This window comes from Exophiala oligosperma, assembly GCF_000835515.1.
Source record: "Exophiala oligosperma strain CBS 72588 unplaced genomic scaffold supercont1.47, whole genome shotgun sequence".
In the NCBI taxonomy this organism is placed as follows: Eukaryota; Fungi; Ascomycota; class Eurotiomycetes; order Chaetothyriales; family Herpotrichiellaceae; genus Exophiala; species Exophiala oligosperma.
Window position 1 is genome coordinate 13,229 of NW_015622864.1, and position 19,955 is coordinate 33,183.

Here is a 19,955-nt window from a genome sequence, read left to right on the forward strand (position 1 = left end):
ATATTATAAACTCTCGATACTGTATTGTGAGGGGGAATTAACTGGCTGCAAGACCACTCCTACCTGTGGATTTCTTATTCGGCCACTGCTTTTCCGGACTTCGTTTGGTCCTTCGTGACCACTCAGAACATCACTGATCGATTTGCATGTCGCTTTCCAACCAAGCAATGCCGAAGACCCGGCGAACTTTCCAACGATCTCAATTTGATGTACTGGATCAAGAAGCTCGAATCGAGGAGGAGCGGAAGCAGCGGTTTTACGGTTCAGCACGAGTCGATCTCGACGCTCTTACCTTCGATACCTCGCCAGCGTGTCAGGTCCATGAGCCAAATATCGAACGTCTGGTGTCGGCTTTTCAACGAGCAGGATGTCTTCGCTTGCACCCTCAATACCACGTGCCTGCCATCGTTGTGAAGGGGGAGCTGGACACGGCCATCGCAAATGCGGCGTCATCCCAAGACGCTCTGTTGCATCACGACCCATCGAAGTGGCCGACCTTGATATTTCCTGATACGCTCCGTATTCAATGTCTTCACGGACGACACCGTGTCGAAGCGGGGAGGCGGTATTTGTCCGTCAACGATCGGTGGTGGGTCGTGGACTTCTATGCACCGGGTAAGTCAGACCTTGGAAGTCTTCCTTTGTGTGAAATAGGAGAGAATGTCGCTGACACCGCGTCAGATTTAAGTGCAGAGCTTCGTGCTAAACTGGTGCAACAGAACTTGAACGAGCAACCGCCCAATGTCGGAGACGTGTTCTTCCACATCCTCAACTGCATACCCACCGATACGAAAGCGATCAACTTCTGGTGGTCACAAATCCATTCCAAGGATGAAATCCGGGAGCTTCAACGATTGCTGAAGAAGCCTTCCCTGGTCGGGGCGTTTCGACAGGTCGCGCAGATCCCAGCTTTTGGACGAGAGCTCTTGCCAGGAAATATCGGGGGTCTGTTGCGTCTCAAATGCGACGAGGAGATCGTTCACTATCTGCTCTACATTTGCAATGCTTGGAGACAACTTCTCAATGGTGTGACGGCAGCAGAGCGGCGCGTTGATCCACAAGCCGTCACAACCGTGCGGCTGCGGAACGCCATGTACTGTAGAACAGATCGCGACTTCCTCGAACCGCTCGTTCGACGTGGTATGATATTCGGGAATTTTCAAGCCTCTGAACGTCAAGTCATCTGGCGCAACATGAAAAGATTCCCGGGCAGGATCCCTTCTCTAGGTGTCTTCTTTGAGGACTTCAAATACTTGGAGGATGTCGCAGCGTGCCTCAAATGGCTTTTCGATATCCCTCGTGGTCAAACCGTGTTCCAGGTTCTGAACCAGTCTTATGTCTCGGTATCCTCTACTGAGGCTTCACGAGACTCTTCTACTCAAGAGGCTGGACACAGAATTTCTCGGGAGGATTGTTTCGATATCGCAAAACGGCGGCTCGTTCTATTCGTCATGCAGCACTTAGAAAGTCTGCGGCCTGGATCAATCCTCTTGGAGCAGGATGGCGTTAAGAATATCGTCGAGACAACGTCGCAAGTTCAGCATCAACTCGTCAGAGAGGCGTACAATCTCGGCTTTCGATCTGCCAAGCTTATCGATGTGCTCTTCGAAGACCCTGATCGCATTGAAGCACGTCGGTCTCTGTTACGCGCTCGCGATCCGCAATATTTCGTGTATGACGAAGCGAAATTCGAATCGCTCGTGGATCGGCTTGTCGAGACGTATGCGGAAGCCCAACGGATTGAGCGCGACCCAGGTCCATGTATTTTCGTGGCCAACGGAAACGGCGAATGTTTGAAACGCCGGTGTGGAAGACCGTATCAACGAGCTTTTGCGGAAAGTGCCACCTTCATGACACTTGAAAACATGCATAAGGATCAGCATTTTGGCCTCGGCGGATTGGCGCCACTTTTCATTCGGCGCGATGTGTACTTGGCCTTCTTTGGGCCTTTAGACTCTGCGCACTTGAGCCAGGCAAGAGGTCCAGAAGTTAACCTCACACCTAGAGCGACTTTACACGATTCTGGTGTGGTTGAGAGCGGCAACGTGCTCGGTCATGCATCAGCATATGAATTCCCCACTTCTACCTTGGGTCCTGACATATTACACAATTCACCTTCAAGTTCAAATGCAGGGAGTGCGTTGGTCCTTTCCAGGCGGCCCCGGGCCGAATCGTATTCGCCTAGTCAATACTCGCAATCGCAGGATGAGCACCCTGCACCCGACATGACAGGCGCATCAGAATCTGGACAAGGCTCGGCGGGAATCTCTTTTGTTGTGCTTGAGCGAAATAAGCGAAGGACGGCGGGGTTGATACCCCTGAACGAACGGGTTCAGTTGGCGGTTGGAGAACTCGTGGCACAATACGCCGAGCGAGGCTACCATCCATTTGACTCAAGCTTCCACGCTCTTGCAGCACATCAGTGTGTCCGTGCAGCGATGGAAGAACCGGATAGAAGCGTATTACTAATTCACGAGGATGAAGTAAGGGTGCAGAATTTCAAGACGCTAGACAGCCAGTCCCGTAAACGACGAGCCAGCGGAGAACTTGGCGGTCGTCCACGCAAATTTTTAGTCTTTTAATCTGAAAGTAGCTAGCCAGTTATATGTCCGAATGGGTAGAAAAGGTACATGGTCGAGGTCTATTGGGTTTACTCCAGTGTTAGGGTCACACCATTGTCCACAAGTTGGTCTAGGCCAATTAACTGGTCTAGACCAGTTCTACATCATGGGTCTAGACCAATGTTAAGGTCCAGGCCAAATGAAAGTGTGGTCCAGGGTTCGGGTCAGACCATTGTTCATCGAGTTGGCCTAGGCCAATTTAATGGTCTAGACTAGTTCTATATCATGGGTCTAGACCAATGTTCGGGTCCAGGCCAAATGAAAGTGAATGGTCCAGACCAACGAGAAGATTACCGTGGCACGTTCGTGGTGATACAACTCAACGGAGGTTGCAGGGAAATTTCCCACCGAATTTGGCGGGTACCTGCCCCGCTTCTTATTGGCCCAATAACTTCCACGTATTATAGCATGTAGCCAGCGAGGCTACTATATCCTTGTGCTTTCACACTAATGTACAGTGGTACCCACTACACGTTGAGGACATTGTCATTTAATTCTACGTTGCTTAAACACGGCGGTCATCATGGTATAGCTCGTCTTTCCTGTTATATCTTGTAGGGGTCCTACAATCTACAATCGACTCATGGAGCTTCACGCAACTATTTCGCAATGGTATGGTTTGGGCATAATCTCTCTAACCTTGGCATGGCAGACTTTTCGAGTCTTGCGGTGGGCCTTTCGAGCTCTCCTCTCACCTCTGGCCTTTTTCTGTGTCGAGTGGCTTGCAGCAAGTTTGAGACGTAGTTTTCCGACAACGGCAATAAGCGAATTCGACATCATTTTCGTCGTGTTGTACGTTACTGTAAATGCAATATGTCTGAGTATGAGGGTGAACGATCTCGCCGAGGTTACCATGCGAAGTGGAATACTTGCCACCATTAACTTGGTTCCACTTCTGGTGGGCATTCAACTCAGCGATGTAGCAGACTTTCTGGGCATCACTCTTCGGATGCCAACAATCATGCATCGCTGGATAGGATGTATGACGCTGCTAGAAGCGACGATCCACATTATAGCCAGAGCATTGACTGCGGGATTACAATGGGATTCGCTGGTAAAATCTGGAACCGTTGTAAGTCTGTGTTGTTGGAACGGACTACAAATAGGAAACTAATCCCATTTTATGCTTCGATAGCACTCACCTTCACCGCTCTACTAACGGTCCCAGGCACACGTCGTCGTTTCTACGAGTGCTTTTTAACCTTGCACATTTTAATAACGGGGGTGGCAGTATCGGCTCTATGGCGTCATCTCTCCATTCGCCAATTCGAAGCTCGATTTTACGTTTTGGGGGGGATTGTTTTCTGGGCCAGTTGGCTCCTTGTTGGTCTCCTTCTCGATGGTTGTTACATTATCAATCTAGGTCGAGGAAGTTGGCTGCCCAGAGTAAGAATTGTGACATTCTATCGGTCGCAACAGGGTGACCAGGTGGTCATGACGGGTGCATGTCACCTCGAAATACAGCTCCACCGTCTATGGGATGTGCAGCCCGGCCAATATCTATTCGTTAACATCCCCAGACTCGGAATACTGTCCGTATTTCAACGACATCCGTTTTGGATTGTCTGGTGGGAGAACGACCCCAAACGTGGGGTGATGCAGTTAGATATGTTGGTCCGTAAAAGGACAGGGTTCACACGACGATTGTTGTCATATCGTGACGATGAGTACGTGACATGGATTAGTCGTCCCTTTGGGCGGTCTGAAAGGTTTGGGGACTACGGATCTATATTGATGCTGGCTACCGATGTCGGTATCGCAGCACACCTCCCCTATTTGAAAACTCTGATGCAGGGTCGCTTGGAGGCCTCTATCCGAACCAGACGTGTGATTGTTATATGGCAAGTTCAAGACAGCAGTAAATTTCCAGGCGAAGACAACTTTTCCGTGGTACTGACACGCTACTCAGATCATGACAAGTGGGTCAAGAAATGGTTTGACAAACTGTTGCCGAACGACACATCCTTTGTACGTGTGTCTCTAAAAGTCAGGGAGGACTAACTAACCTCACTTGCAAAGATGTTGGAAATACGGATCCACAGCCCTGGAAATGCTCAATACCGACCTACGAGTGGCAGTGGTCGCCCCATAAACCTACTTCCGGGCGATGTGATCGCCGCCGGACAACATGACCTAATTAAACTGATTGCTCTGCCAGCCCATTTTGAGCAGGTTCTGGACGAAGAAAGGAGTCGAGATGGCCGAGGAAAGCTGCTCGTATCAGGTAAGGTCGTCCGTACTGGCGAATATTACCTGACCAGGTTACAGTGTGTGTTGACGCGAGGTCCAGAGCCAGTCTGAGGCGCGCAATCGCTGAGCAAGTGGATCCGAATGTGCAGTATCATGAACATGAGTATCAAGTGCCTGAGAAGTCCAGACGTTCTTTGGTGCTTGACGAGAAAGGCGTTCTTGGCAATTAGTCAAATACAATGGCAATCAGATACAACAAGTAATTGTGTCCTACCCTGGGTTTTTCTCTAATCGATCTTGCACTGGTCAGATTCGCTCGCGGCATTACTATTTATAGAGACTACGGTGTATAGACTGTGATGCCATTAAAACAAAAGCTTGGGTCTGTCGCCTGGCTTTTGCCCTGGACGACACTACTGAACGGATACAGTCGGGATGCTCGCTACGGACAAGGTGTGCTAATTAGTATCTCCCTGAATCGAATTGTACATCCTTTAGCCTGAACAATGGACGAATTAGTGTCCTCGAAAATGGTCCATCATAGTAATGCTCGAAGTCTCTAGTATAGGTGTTATTGAGAGGACTACGTCACATACTACAATCTCCATCCTACTCTCGTGTTGTCCACTAGTTCCACCGGTCCTATGAATATTGCCACACATTTACGCATTCAGGAGATAGTGACTTCTCACAGGCGGCATGCTGCCAACAGCAATGCAAGAAAAACCGGCTGTACCCTTGCTAACGAGTATGGCATCGCATGGACACCATCATATCCCGTGTCGTCAAAAGTACGGGACATAATTGTACTGTATGGCAAGAGAAAGACTCACAAGCGTTACAATGTTAGGTGAAATAAGGTCAGTAGAAGCGCATGTGCGGTCCTTAGTGGTTATCTATCTCAGTGGCGCCGAACGTTATACGCGCATTTGGATAATTATCCTAGGACCCTCATTACCTCATCCTGAAAGGTATTGACACACTGTTGGAAGCCTCTGAATTTTGCTAAGGCTGTGGCGATTTGTTGTTCAAATTCTACTATGCTCCTCTCTCCCTCTTCTTTCTGCGTCCGTAGACATGCGACAGCATCATCCCTTTCCTCGATTACCTTTCTGGCTTCCGTTAATTGAGAAGACTGAATTTTCGTACGCTCAGTAAGCTCCAGGATGATAGATGAAAAACTGCGAGATTTTGAGGCTTCTTGCAGATTTTGATAGGGAGCATTTCCAGTAACTTGAGTCACTATAGTGGTCGACCGTGGCACGCCCCGTGGGATGGCATAAATGGATTTGGATTCCCCAATCTCGGCAACGATCTCTTTGCATGCTGCAATATTGTGTTTGCTGATCTGCTTTTGGAACAAATGCTTGCGTTCTGGCAAATAGTCCCATTCGTATAATGAATCTGGCTCAGGAATCAACCGAACCTCTCTTGGTGGTACTTCAATGCCCAAGTGCTTTTCTGTGTTTCTCAGTCCGTGTTTGATACTGCGGCCTTAGCAGGATATAAACGCTTACGAATATGTTCAGACAGTAGCCGGCGACATCTCTCGCGCCATCGAGCACGACGTTGATTAGCTGGCCTCGGAGCAGCCTTGTGAGAATCCATGGAGCCACGAAGGACGATTTCCAAAGCGCATTGGCCCCTTTTGAGGCATAACTGACAGCCTCCTCACCTAACGGTCGGTACCACAGGAGAGCCATAGAAACTTGTGGACGGTCGTCACCCACAGAGTTTAGAGGTGGAGGTGAGTACTATCTCTGCACAGCTACATAAATCGGAAGCGGTATAAATGGATTGGCCCTTCACATTCCATGACATTCTAAGCTTAGTCTTGCTCAATTAATCCACAATGACTAGGAACACCATCCAGCATTCTGATTGTGGCGGGTGCAACACATTGATGTTAGAGCTTGCCAGAGCCAAGTGTGACCTTCAATGGTGCTTTGTCCGACTCAACCAGGAATACACTCGAAATATCTATCTGTCCTCCAACGTTACCTCACTGGAGACCACTCTTTCGGAGACCCAGGCTACTCTTCATTGCGCAATGGGTCTTCTCCAAACCTTGAACTCGCAATATTGGAATGTCCAAACGGTCGGAAGCATATGGCCTGAACAAAGTTGTGACGGAGCTGAATCTTCCACTGCGATGCCAACGCCCGGCGACAGACAAAGTCAAGGAAATGTCGAGAGATCTCTAGGCTGTGACGATCGACTGGAGACCAAGTAGAAGCTCATGATGACAAGGAACATGAGGACAATTGTACTATTACGTGTAGCAATGCCCTCACTGAAAAATCCTGTAATTGACACCTGTTTACCTATAAGGCGGCATAGCTATCGAATACGGATTGGATCTCGGTTCAAGAAGCCACCAACCCAGTAAGTGGGCGCAGAGGTATGCCGCCTGTTTAGAGATCAGTCTATGTACCCACACAGCAGTGATATTTGCGAGAAACTCATCACGCGTTTAATCATCGAGAATGAATATTTATAAGTGGCACCCCGAATAACCACGTTCTATTCAGGAGCTAGATATAGTCAGAACCTACCGGGTACCTCTTCAAGAGAAGCTTAGGATATAGTAAATACGCACCCCGGAGCCACTTGACTTACAGTAGAATCCACCCTCGAATGAATCTTAAGCATATGAAGCTGTGACAAAAGAGAGTAAAAAATATATAAACCCTTTTTATTAATAAAGATTAAAGATTATTATAAAAAAATTAGTAATTATATTATTAATAATATCTTTATAAAGCTAAAATAAAAATCTTTCTTTACGCTTTAAAGTTTTTAATATTATTTTTAAAGTAATATTTATAAAATAAATTAAAAATATCTAGCTAACGAGAAAGTTACTATTTAGTAGTAAGAATACTATTATAGAATTCTTTTAGATATAAGCTACGAATTTAGTAGGAAATATATAGTATAGCTTAACTATATTTTTCTAGTTATCGAGTCTAGATAATAAGATTATTAATAACTTTAATAAACTTTCTAAGGTAATTACGGTTTTCTATTTTATAATAAAAAATCTTTTTTTATTAGATATCTTTTAGTAGTTCTAGTCTATTCTAAATAGAGCAGTCTTTAAGAGAAGTCTTCTCGCGAACTAATAGTTTATTTATATATCTCTAATAAGAAATATTTTAGGCCTAACTAAAGTTTTTATAAGAATTTATATAGTCTCTTTATCTTTAGTAATAATAAACGAGGAGTCTTTATAGAAGATAAGTACTTTATCCCTAAAGCTAGAGTTAAAGTTTATAAAATCGATTATATTAAGTACTATATATATATTAGCGATATAATTAAGTTACTATAGACTAGGTTTAGGCGCTAAAGTAGTTACTATAAAGCTCTATAACTAGTTATTATTTTTATTAGAAGCGTTTTAGTTATTATTCTCTTTAGATATTTTAATTTAAGAGGCGAGACTAACTTTAATAGTCTAAGACTTTCGAGAGTTTCCCTTAAATCGCTTATTAGAGCTAGAGTGTTTACTCTAAAGAGTCTAATAAATAGTAAAGTTATATCTCTTCTTTCCGTAGTAAAAGTAAAAGTATTCCCTAGGAGTAGATATAGAGATACTAAAGAAGGGCGCTATATAGATAGTAGTAGCTTTAGTAGCGTTAGCTATTTTATATTCTTTATTAGTAATAAAAGTAATTAAAGTATTTAGTTTTACGGCTTAAGGGCTTAAAGCTAATATATTATAGGTGCCTAAGAATATCTTTACTAACTAATTATACCTTTAGCTAGTAATATCGTCTAAGAACTATTTAATAAGGTATAGTTTAAAGTATTTAAACTACTCTCTAAGGTTCGAAAGTTCGTTATTAAAGCCTCGGAGTTTAGTGCTAAAGTTACTAATATTAGTATAGTCGACTAAAGTAAAAGATAAAAAACTAGTTAAGACTATATCCTATTATTTAGTACTAGTGTATTAATATAATTTAAGAGTATCCTAAATATCCTTAATAGTAAGATACTTTTTAACTATTTATTTCGAGCCTTTCTTAAGAGTAAGATAAATAGTACTATAGTATTTATCGTTTATATATCTCACAGACTACGACGCAGATTCTTCAGACCCACTCTTCCATTTCCGTTCGTGAGGGTGTGCAACGCCGCTCTAGCACACCTTCCTGGGTGGGCTAGCGGTGTGCCGCTGGGTGTGCTCGGGTGCTGCACAGGGTGGGCTTGTTTCAGACGCTCTTGGCGCCAGTTTCCACCGAAGGCCGTGGCCGTACCTTGGGAAAGCCGCGACTTCCCGTTGCGGTCGGTCCCATGCCTAAAGAGGGTTACTCCCTAATACAAGAGGCGAGTGCACGTGATCCACGGGCACGAGAAAGTGGTGGTATTCAGCCAGTGGCACCAAACCTGGATAGGAAGCCTCACACTCGTGCCGTGATTGGCTCACCACCGGGCCCCCTGGTTGTTCTTCTGCGAACAGTCGGGATGTGTGGTTAGCCCTGCCACGAGTCTCCGTGGCGTTGTATCGGAACGCAAGGTGGCCTCAAGAACGGCCACAGAAGCTGAAACGCAGGGACTCTTCTTCATTGGTTGATGAAGTCACCCACGCAAATCCGTTGCTATGTCGCAGGGTCAATGGCCATCCCCATCTCCATTACTTAGCTCTTCTACTGTACACAGCAGCTGATCAAACGAGAATCACAATCGTGTCATAGGTCGTTGCACGGCCTGATGACGTGACCGTCAACGAGCACCTTATCCGACCGCGCCAGCGTCTGCCTTTTTATTCCGTCCGCCTCCTCATACAGTACTTGCCTTGGCTTCCCAGCACCTCTGCCAGGTTGCTTATGCTTCTTAACGTGTGTAGATAGTTAGGCCTAAGCAACTCCTCCCGCTGTGTCAGTGTTTGCCGGTTTATCCTTTCTGCCTCCTTGTACTTGCCACAACCGACTGGCTGGAGAGCGGCGGTAAAACCTAGAAAGTCTTGGGCAAACTAGCACTGCGGAGTATGTTCATATGGTCAGTTGTATCCGGCTATATTCAAAATGCTTTCGGCTATAATATAGTCCAGAGATCATGATACTCATCCCCAGTCGGATTTGATACATGAGCTAAACATTGGCAGTCTGTGGAGGTTCGAGTGACGGGAATGGCAGCAGGATATGCCACCAAGGCCGCGCTCACAGTTGTGCTTGTGCAACTCACTCCAATCGCTGTCCGATCCACCAGCTGCAATTCTTCATGATGCCTGGATCCAACTGCAAAGGTAAAAGGAGGTCGTGGATTGGTCGGCCTGCTAGTGACACAACGAGACAGCTGAGGACATCAATGTTGAATGTGTCTACATTGAGAAGGTGGTTAAGCTAGTTTGCCGACCGCCTCCATGTCGTATGTGACTCCGCGGCTTCGCGGAGTACTCGAGCGCGATGTCCTGCTCGCTGCGCTCTTGAGCCAACTGCAGAAGATCGGCTTCGGATCGTCGCCGTTCGGGCGTCAATGAACACTCAACGACGCAGTCATGAGTCGTGGCCCATAATGTGTAGGTGCGGTAGCAGGTACTGCCGCGACATATGATGGCTCGTTGGCGAGGGATCGGTGGGCACCACAACTGCAGTTGCGCGGCGGTTCGATTGCCGTCTGCATCGAGCGTCAGGCGGCCAAAACCATCGTCGCACGTAATGAGGCCGGCACAACGGCAGTCGTCCCAAGACGTCGAGTCAAGAGCCCATGAATCAACAATGTGGGTTTTCTGTGGCTGCGCATTCTGTTCAGCATCCGGCCACAGCGGACCAGTCCTCGGTCTCCCAATGTCCTTGGTGTGCGTTCTTTCGTGTCTGCAGGGTTGTGTCAATATCCAGAGTTGGGTCTTCCAAAAGGACCATGCAATTTGTCTATGCGAAAATCCCAGTACGGTCGCGTTTTTGACGCATTTCTCTTGAGCGTAATGATTGCGCCAGTCATGTCCAGCAGATTCTCATACAAGCAGACGTCGAGGCCACTTAATCGGTGGCCAGCTAAGATCCAAAGTCCGCGATGATCGGCTCGTCGATACACCTTGTCGGCTTCAACAACTTCTTGACGACTTTCAGATGCCATGAACAAATGTGACCAATCATCTGGCGTGTCTCACACAAAGTCTGGCTCCTCACAACCTGCCCAGGAGTCTTTGAGAAGGCACACTGGATTGAAGTCGAAATCAAACCCTAGAGCTGCTTGTTGCAGACTGCCATACTCAGAGGAGAACTCAAGGACCAGCACAGCACCCCACTGTCCTGGGTGCAAGATTGCTGAAAGACAATCACTTGAAGGGTTACGCGCGTGCATTCGTGTGGACGGTGGCAGCCAGCTATCCGTCAGAGAGAATCTGTATCTGGGCCTGTTGAGGCAGGCACTCTCCTTACTAGTGCTTAAAGTCTGATGTATGTAGAGTGGTCAGTGTTCAGTTGGTCTATCTTGACCTCGACGCGCTTTCCAAGTCCGACGCCAGACCCCGTTTTGACTGAGGTTGATTCGCGTATATTAATCGTCTTCTGAAAGGCGCTGGAGAAAGATGCCTATAGGTACTGACTCCAGCTGTGTAGTTCGATCTGCGCAGTCGAGGTACGCAAGGTACGTATCGGCCATCCATGGTGTAACTTTTAAATCGATTGAGAGGCCATGATTGGTCATCGCGAAAGGTCCACGTCCATTTAGAGAATCTTCCAATGATATGAATTGGCATTTACAGAAGTAAGCTGGACTAGAAGCAAGCAGACTAGAAAACTTCATGTCGTTCATCGACCAAGCAAAGATGGAATGGTCGTTGTTGTACTTGATGATTTCTTCCTGTAATCGAAAGAACGCGCGCAGTCCTTCCCTATAAAGGAGAGGCATATTAACATCAAATAAGCCCAGCAAGCAATACACACTGTCTTCAGCACGGGTTGTAACTCGTTCGGCAGCCCAGGACATTTTCTGCGCGATGGAATACCCTCTCAGATTAGTCGATCTAAGAGCTGTCGCAGGTATTTGGGTGACAGAGGCAATTACTCCAGTCAGAGTGTGTTTGGTGCCTAGACGTTGCCATCGTCGGTCGTAGAAAATGGCCTTCGCTGGGGCAAGTAGCTCCTGGAGAGTCCAACCGCGCGTGAACCATCTGGCTTTCGAGATGTTCTTCTTCCAGTTTGCCTTTTCCACGTCACTGAGATAAATATAGCAAGCCTTTGCGTCTCGATACCATCTGTACATCGAGTTAATAGCCTCACTGAGCTCGGCACTACTTTGTTTGTTGATGCAGCAGGTGTCAACCCAACAGTAATCCAGTCCCTCTTTCCTCGCCTGATTGGCGCAGTACCGCAGTTTAGCGTATCCTGCCTTGCTCTTCTCCGTCTTCTTTTCCATATCGTCAAAGGTGACCTCAGCGTCATCGGGACCCACGTATGGGACAGGATGGCGTAGGCGGCGGGCGGCGGCGTCACATCTTTAGTCAAGGTCAGCTCGCCAGAGGGGTCAAGATATAGGAGGCGCATCTTGAGCCGTTTGCCAGTAAAGAAGAGCAGCGGCTGAGGGCGTCAACGCGGGACGAGCATTTAGATCTTGAGCATGCGGGAGACGGCGACAAGGTGCGTGGTGGACCGCCGCATGGAAGGACGCATGCAGGCCACTGCCTAGAGCCAGGCATTTGAAATGCATCGCACGGCAACATCAGGGGGTGTTCATGATCAGGCTGGACGGCCATGCCATCCAGCCACAGACTAGTACTGGCATGACCAAGGTGCTTCAGCCGTCGACCACAGGGCCATGAGGCGCGGGTGCAAGGCAGGGCCGCTTCAAAGTACAGTCACGTGCGCTTACTGACGTAGCGCCCCGTGAAAAGACCGTCAGACGGGAGAGCACAAGATCGGCAAGGCTGGTGCTGTCGTATTCAGCACGATCCGTCAACACCACCACGCGGAATTGGCACGAGGACATATTGGACCTACGGCGGATGATCGCAGTCGTTTATACTGTAGAAGGTTTATTGAAGACACATCGGCACGCACTTACGTCAAGAGAGACAAGCTTGGAAAGAGAACATCCTGAAACGGCATCGACCATGGATGACGTGGCAGTCACAATGAGAAGCAAGGCACGTATGAGGCAGAAGCGACGGACCGGCAGACGCTGGTGTGGCGGGAGAAGTTGCTTGGGCTCGGCATCTATGCAGCAGGTCTAAATTACTTCGCAATAGGGTATAGAAATGGCAGAGTGGTTTTGGGTAAGCATGTCTGGAAGTAGGAAAAAGCGCATCAAGGCGCTGACTGGGTTTGATTTAATTCAGGCATAATGTTGTTCGAAGTTGACCATATTGCTTGTCCCAGGTCCGAACGCCGGCAGAAAAAGGCATAGAAAGCTCTCTGCGGCTTGATCATTGTTGCCGCTCTGAAGCTATTCTCCATATGGAGCGTCTTGCTACGTCGTAGGCGTGTACCGATGTACATGCTAGCTATCATCTCGGCCCAGTGTGCTGTCGCTTTTCTCTGACTCGTTCAGTTGGTTGCGGAGTTGTTGCAGAGCCCCTGATGTATAGCTGTGATCGTGACCCAGAATCTGGATTCTGCCATTAAAAACGTCCAGTAGACAGAGGGCCGATCTGCCCGCCAACCCAACAGTGTACTGCACAGTCGCAAGTCGCTGATATAACTCGAGTTTGTATGCTTGTAGCAACTTAGGGCAGCCTTCTAGGCGTCCAATAGCATCGGTAAAGGCTTCTGCCGCCTGTGAGTAACGACCTCGTTCTTGAAGTAAGCGGCCGAGTAGAGCAAGAGAGTTGACTACGAGCAGGTGATCTCGCCCGTGAGTCTTTTGAGCGAGCACAATGCAGTCCTTCAACTCGCTTTTGAGCATAGATGTGGCGAACGTGTCTGTGTACATCCGATGCCACATGAGAAAGTTGCGACCCGCCACAACAGACACGTTACTCTGGCCGTAGAGGTGCGTCATGAACGAAACTGCATCTTGGAGACGGTTGCCGTGATGGACAATCATTGCCTCATCGTCGATGCTGAACGCCAGGAGATATTGATAGAATGCTGAAGCTGGATATCCCGCCTCAGGCGACTTCTCAAGCTCGTTGCAGCAGGAGTATAAGAACTCTAATAGCTCTTCATCCATTGTGTGTGTACCGAGGATAGTTGCAACAAGGCTCAGGAAGGGGACTAGATATTTTTTGCTGTCAGCATGTGTGACGAATGCGCTGAAAGTGCTGATCGCAGCAGGCACTTGGAATCGATTGTGCCCAGCCTGGTCGTCAACACGGAACAACGTATCCCAACAGCCATGTGCCGCGTTGACAGTAGTCTGACACGACAACACGGTGTTTAGATGCACCTCCAGCAGCTTATGATACGGATCTTGCTGCGGCTGCAAAGGGTAGGCAGGTGGACGTTCTGGTGAAACCGTCATAGCTGAATTGCTGATTTTCAGCACGCGCTACTTGTTATGGTTGCTGCAGAATAACCGTATGTTTTGCTCACGGCCCAAATCTGTGCAGTTGCTGAGAACAACAGAACGTTGCACGAGTCGTACAAGATGTGGAAGAAGTGAGCCTCCTTCTACAAGGGTGCGAAGGATATACTTATCTCTTGATGTCCTGCTCAGACGAGCCGGAAGCGCCGGATGCCTTCCTGTTGAGTCGTAATGTAAGCATTGTGACGACGGAGGCACGGCCCAGCGCGTCTCGTGCTGCATGTTTAGCAGATTTATCACACAGACGCCGAATCAACCTTCGCGCCAACAACCGATGGCAGCGGCCCGTGGGATGTGCATTCCAGCCAATCCCTGTCCTACGTTGTGCTCCACAGCTCCGGGCGAGGCACGGAAGGAGTCTCCGGGTCACACCATTGCAGGTATGTTGCTCAGGACAGGGTTGCGTTGCATGGCCTCCGGGGTTCTGTTCATGACTCCTGCGCACCTTGGAGAAGCTGAAGCAAGCAAATGATGTCCATGGTCAGTCGTGGCGGAAAATCACCGTGTAACATTTCTCAGGATTCCTGACCTACACAACACGCGGTGAAAGCTCGCTGGCCAGGTTCTCTCTACGACTCCTGAGCTCCAAGTCTCATACACTCACCACAGAAACGTTACAAAAGGTGTGCCTACACGGGTCGCCCACAGAGGTCATGCTGGTTGTGCCCTTATCATGCGCTAACTGGCGACGGTTCAGGTTATATCTGCATCGATCCTGGCCGGCTCGTCCGACGGCGCCTTTGGTTATTCTAGCTTTGAGTCCAGAATGTTCAGTATCAAACGCCACATTCGTCGTAGTGCATGACTTCCCTGGGGCCTCCTTTGCGACTGCCTCTTTCTGTGCTTTCGACATCCGCTTCATTCAGCCAGCCAGAATGTGAGTTCTTCGCGAACGCACGTGAAAGTGGGAGCTCGTCGTCCTTCTGATAGCAGATCGGACGCTCACGCGTCATATCAAGTATCAATCGCTGTGTGCGATCGCCGGGCAGCTTTTGGTCTGCAGGGAAGAGGCGCCGATCACCGGGTGCAGCCGCGGCACGCGAGCTATCATTTTTAGCGTCGGCGCCTACCTGCTGCAACAGCCTATTGGATGGTGGGAGGCGAAGTGGGTGTCCCCACAAGACCTGACGGCGGCACGGTGAAACAACGCGCGTGAAGCACCACCTGTCTATTACAAACAGACTCCTCGTCTCCTGGCGACAAGGACCTGCTTACTTGTACCACGGCAAACATCCAGAACCGCGTCTTCCGCACAATAATGGGTGCAACTGTGTCAGAAGCTTCCGCCATCGTACGCCATGGTCGGATTGTCCCTTCGCCTCTAGCCCTTCTGGAGTCTACTTGCCGCCTGACTCCATCGCACACCAGACTGAGTGATCTCCCACCGGAGAACCTTGCAAACATCGGATCGTTTTGTTCTTACCGAACCCTTCTCTCTCTAGGACGCTTATGCCTGGCCTTCCGTAACTTGCCTCACACCCATTCTTTGGTAAGGACAATAGCGGAGTCTGCGTGCAACAACAGTGAATTCAATGTCTCTGGGCGATGGTCAGCCATTCTTCTAGATCTATGACATACGAAATCCGTCTGTGTGGCGATTGAGAGGACTATTAAATCTGGCCGGGGCCCGTCGCTGCTTGCTACAAGTTTCTCAAGATCCAGGATTGTGTTGGCTGTCCACGCACATCCTCTTACCGGAGTCATGGATCTCAACGCCCTACAGTGTTGCTTGCACATTGCTCGATATTACAAGTTGGACCAAATGGTTTCAGACACGGCGTTCTGTCTGATCGCGGCGAGTTTAGCGCGAGGAGTTCCCCAGGATGACCTCCACTTTTTCGACTTGAGAGGAGCCAAACCCCTACGATATCAGAGCCATTGGTTGTGATAGCTTTTCTGGCAGTTAACATTTATCGCCAGTCAATGCAGGACATCAGAGAAATCCATCTGTGTCCCGCACTGTCTCGCATCCCATTCACTACCTTGCTAGGAGAGTTACCGTCACTCATGACAGGACATGACACTCTAAAACACTTTGAGCCGCACCTGCAATCAATACTTGTCGACGATTTCCTGGACTGCGAATGGGTTGGTCTCTATCACCGGAACTGGGACTCTTTATATAGATTTGACTCTGTTCAGTCTATAGTAAAAGTTGACAACAATCGCCTAAAAGTCTCCGCTGCAATCATTGAGCCACTGAATATTGTAAGCAATGACTTCGCAATGACGCCTTTTGGACTGGTGGTCTTCTCGGAGGGGGTAACATGGCTCTGGAAGAAGGATTGGTGTAACGACAGGTTTCCGGTGGTTGAGGATTTGGGCGACTGTGGACATCAGCCTGACTTGGTTGTAAGTCAACCTTCATTGCTGCGAGATATGCTTCCGACCAGCATAGTCCTATTATATCAAAATAAGGTTAGCGGATAGGTTCTGGGCGCTGGTGGACGGAATTGACGGCCAGTTCAAATTCCAGAAGGACTATTTCGATGTCGACGATGCGTCTGCCATGGTAGAAATTTCGCACCGCTTCAGGGGGTCCAGAAATGACTAATGTTAGCTTCGAAGTGCTTCACGACTTTCGGCTCGGAGGAGCGTCCACGGAATGACAAAATTACTACTACACGTGTGGAATGTCCAGGTTCTGCTATCAACAAGCTCTCCCTAGACGAAGTCCTCAGCCCGATCTCGCAGTGATAGCTGCAGTAGGCAGACGGGATCAGAACCAATCCCGACTTCGTGTCCCTGACGATCTCATCACCATCCATCATGGCACACCAGCAGATCGTGTATCTCAGTGTCACCAGAGTCCATCATCTCGCGCGCATTGATTCGACATAGACCGAAGATGCGGTAACGGCGGTCAGACTTGATATGGGCGTCTCCCTCACCGTGAGACAACTGAACACCAAGGTGGAGCTGTGACAGGCAGTTGGAACTGTCCTCGCTCTGGCAAGGGCCGAATCTACTAGTTCGATACGTTCTGCAAGACTTCCTTGGCTCTGAAAACACCAACCCCCTCAATACTCGGATACCCTTTCTGGTAGCCCAAAGCGTACACCACTGCTCCTGGCCCAAAGGATGAGACATATTTTTTGTACTGCCTTTTCTCGTTCTGGGCCAGAAATGGATTCTGAGGAAACCCGAAATAGTTCTTGAATTCAAGCCAATGGCATGGGTGTCCGCAGATCGTCACCCGGGCGGAAAATCTCACATCCGGCGTCTGGGGAACGGGAAGTCCCATCTGTTGGGCCTGCTGTCGCTGCTCTTGCTCTCTTGCAAAGACGAATCCTTGTCGGGACAAGCTTTCTGCGAACGCATCTTCTGCCTGCTGTGCCAGTTCTGACCGTTGCCGTTGTCGCTCAGCGCGCCTTTGTGCATCTGCTGGACTTTCGTTTAGGGAATTCAGGCGCTCAGCTGCATTCCAGAGCGACGAAACTACGGAAACTTCAAGTGTTGTTCCGGATCGCCGTACGATATCTTGGACGCTTGCCTGCGTGCGTCTCAAGAGCAAAGCTGTTTTGTATACTGGCTTCACCAATTCAGGCGAGATTCCGTCGTAGGGGGGATGCGTCTGCGAGTCGCGGAGATGTTGTTGGAGAGCGTTCTGGCTGCTGAAAGATCGGCTGCAGTCTGCGCAGTCAACAGGTGCAGCGTGTGCTGGTGAATTGGCCAGATGTTGATTCAGAGCTCTTTCGCTAGGGAACAATCGACGGCAGATCCCACAGTCGAACGCGTGTGCAGTCGAGTCTCTTCTGTGTTGCAACAGCGCGGCGTGACTGGCGAACGACCGATCGCAAGGGACGCAGTGGGAGGTCATTTTGGAAGAATAAGTGCGCAAGTCGCATGAAGAGAATTAGCCCAGAGTGAGAGTTCGTTCTGCACGGGGAACTGCCGATGAGATAAAGCCATCTGCCCGATATGCATGAGCGCCCACGTAACACAGATGTCGTATAACAACAGTGCTTCACAGTCGTCCAATAGTTACATGACACGAGGTCTACCGTGCCGGTCTTGGCTTCTCCGTGAGCTTGTGACAACCGTCACAGAACAATGCGTCATTTTCGCAAAGTAGATGCCTTGTAGCACCCTCCTATGCCTGTTGCTTGTTGACTTTCGAATCGGCTGTCGGCACCTAATGCACAAGATCCGGATCCGTCATTCGAGTTAGCGGCACAGGAGACCATTATCACGTAAGTGCATCGGCGTTGTCCACATGAGCATTTTTTATGTTGCACGGCTATTGTTGCGGAATTCATGATCGACAAACCCCAACATTACCACGCTCGACATGTTGGTGGTGGATTCAGGTCGGCCATGAACTCCGCTACTCTCTGCAAGGATTCTCCGGCGAATCTCCTTGCGAACACATCGCAACATCTTTTCGAGTATGCATGTGCAGGCTTGACAATACCGCCCACGTCTGGCTCGTGCCGGGCAAGGTAGAGCCCATTTGACCCAAGCGTTGCCATGGCTTTCCCTAGGAGCTGTAATGAGAGGATGTAACTCAGCATACAGCTCGCAGCAATAACACGAGGGTTTGCTGCAACCAATATATGGCAGTGATTGTGTGAAACGAAACTCTCGGCGGTGAAAGTGGGCGAGCATCACAGCTTCCGCGTGGAAGCACTGCTGCTTCTGCCGATGTTTCAGTCGCTCCATGAACTTCTTGTCCACATCGAAGCCCCAACGGTGCTGCATTACATGCTTTGCCGATGCCGGAAGATTAGGATTATTGACCGAGGTCAGTGACCCAAGGACTTCATCAAGACTTCTCGTGGGCTCACGTTGCCCTTGCGTCACAATTCCTGCATAACGAACGACCTGCACCGTTGCGTTGCGCAGTATGTCTGAGATCTCGTTTGCTTCCATGGTCACAACCAGTGTAGCTTTCCACCATGACCCAAGTCTGCCAACATAGTGCCGCAAGAGTTGCCAACTACCATTAGGCCCGGATGCTGTAGCCCTTATCCGTAATGTTTGTGATGCTGCCGTTTTTCGGAAGCAGAATGCTAGCGTGCATAGTCGTTCGTGCTCGTCATATGATTGCAGGATCTCGGAAATGTCCTTAGACAGCTGGCGATCTGAATGCTATTCAGCGGATGCGGTCTGAGCTGCAGGCAGTCTTTACCTCTCTCATTGGTCTCTTGAAGCAGTAAGCAGTGAGAAGCAATCGTCTTTAATTGTTCAAGATAGTTTCGAACTCGTTCACGACTGAAATTGACCGACTTCCGAAAAATCTCTTTGCATACAACCTCCCTTGTTTCAGATCCATCGACGAGCTGCCGAAGTCTTCCAAGCAGCCACTGAAGATGCTTCTTCACTCCCCGAGAACTGCCATTGTTGCTTGCGATCCAGAAATTTGACCCGCTGGAAGAACCCTGCACAGCGATCGAAGCAACTGTCCTTCCTCGAGGCAATGGATCACAGAGCCAAGAGAGATGGTCGAGAAATTTCTGTCCTGAAGTCCTGGATAGGGGACGCTTGATCTGAGACTTGGTCTTCGTATCAGGGGTTGTTGGTGGATCAAGGAAGCTAAGCAATGCAACGTATTCACCAAGAACCATCTCCATTCTCCGGCTGTGAGTAGTCGCCATGGGCAGACCTTAAGCTGGTATGGTGACGTCTGAAACTCAAGAGGTTCTTTACTGCGTGTGCTAGAGATTTGTAGAA

The 19,955-nt window shown here is 48.9% G+C and overlaps 8 protein-coding genes across 8 annotated transcripts; 3 read left to right on the top strand and 5 right to left on the bottom strand.

The window, feature by feature from the left end:
* Positions 1-167: 167 nt before the first annotated feature.
* Positions 168-2,582, top strand: PV06_11635 (uncharacterized protein; the record flags this gene model as incomplete). Its single annotated transcript, XM_016413345.1, has 2 exons — positions 168-615; positions 682-2,582. The coding sequence occupies 2 exons, from the start codon at positions 168-170 to the stop codon at positions 2,580-2,582; spliced, it is 2,349 nt and encodes a 782-aa protein (XP_016256271.1).
* A 1,528-nt stretch (positions 2,583-4,110) lies between these two features.
* On the top strand, positions 4,111-5,041 carry PV06_11636 (uncharacterized protein; the record flags this gene model as incomplete). Its single annotated transcript, XM_016413346.1, has 3 exons — positions 4,111-4,589; positions 4,641-4,845; positions 4,890-5,041. Exons 1-3 carry the CDS (start codon positions 4,218-4,220, stop codon positions 5,039-5,041), a joined length of 729 nt encoding a protein of 242 aa, XP_016256272.1. The 5' UTR covers positions 4,111-4,217.
* A 5,096-nt stretch (positions 5,042-10,137) lies between these two features.
* PV06_11637 (uncharacterized protein) lies at positions 10,138-10,892 on the bottom strand (the record flags this gene model as incomplete). The annotated part of the gene is made up of 2 exons (XM_016413347.1): positions 10,138-10,630; positions 10,708-10,892. The coding sequence occupies 2 exons, from the start codon at positions 10,890-10,892 to the stop codon at positions 10,138-10,140; spliced, it is 678 nt and encodes a 225-aa protein (XP_016256273.1).
* A 423-nt stretch (positions 10,893-11,315) lies between these two features.
* PV06_11638 (uncharacterized protein) lies at positions 11,316-12,753 on the bottom strand (the record flags this gene model as incomplete). Its single annotated transcript, XM_016413348.1, has 1 exon — positions 11,316-12,753. The coding sequence occupies exon 1, from the start codon at positions 12,174-12,176 to the stop codon at positions 11,316-11,318; it is 861 nt and encodes a 286-aa protein (XP_016256274.1). The 5' UTR covers positions 12,177-12,753.
* Positions 12,754-13,004: 251 nt separating this feature from the next.
* On the bottom strand, positions 13,005-14,533 carry PV06_11639 (uncharacterized protein). Its single transcript, XM_016413349.1, has one exon. It carries the CDS (start codon positions 14,217-14,219, stop codon positions 13,257-13,259), a length of 963 nt encoding a protein of 320 aa, XP_016256275.1. The 5' UTR covers positions 14,220-14,533; the 3' UTR covers positions 13,005-13,256.
* Positions 14,534-15,376: 843 nt separating this feature from the next.
* On the top strand, positions 15,377-18,280 carry PV06_11640 (uncharacterized protein). Its single transcript, XM_016413350.1, has 2 exons — positions 15,377-16,794; positions 16,851-18,280. The coding sequence occupies exon 1, from the start codon at positions 16,206-16,208 to the stop codon at positions 16,710-16,712; it is 507 nt and encodes a 168-aa protein (XP_016256276.1). The 5' UTR covers positions 15,377-16,205; the 3' UTR covers positions 16,713-16,794; positions 16,851-18,280.
* PV06_11641 (uncharacterized protein) lies at positions 17,251-18,102 on the bottom strand (the record flags this gene model as incomplete). Its single annotated transcript, XM_016413351.1, has 1 exon — positions 17,251-18,102. The coding sequence occupies one exon, from the start codon at positions 18,100-18,102 to the stop codon at positions 17,251-17,253; it is 852 nt and encodes a 283-aa protein (XP_016256277.1).
* A 229-nt stretch (positions 18,281-18,509) lies between the features above and the next one.
* PV06_11642 (uncharacterized protein) lies at positions 18,510-19,950 on the bottom strand (the record flags this gene model as incomplete). The annotated part of the gene is made up of 2 exons (XM_016413352.1): positions 19,414-19,950; positions 18,510-19,366 (listed from the first exon to the last, which is right to left on the bottom strand). Exons 1-2 carry the CDS (start codon positions 19,877-19,879, stop codon positions 18,510-18,512), a joined length of 1,323 nt encoding a protein of 440 aa, XP_016256278.1. The 5' UTR covers positions 19,880-19,950.
* Positions 19,951-19,955: the final 5 nt, after the last annotated feature.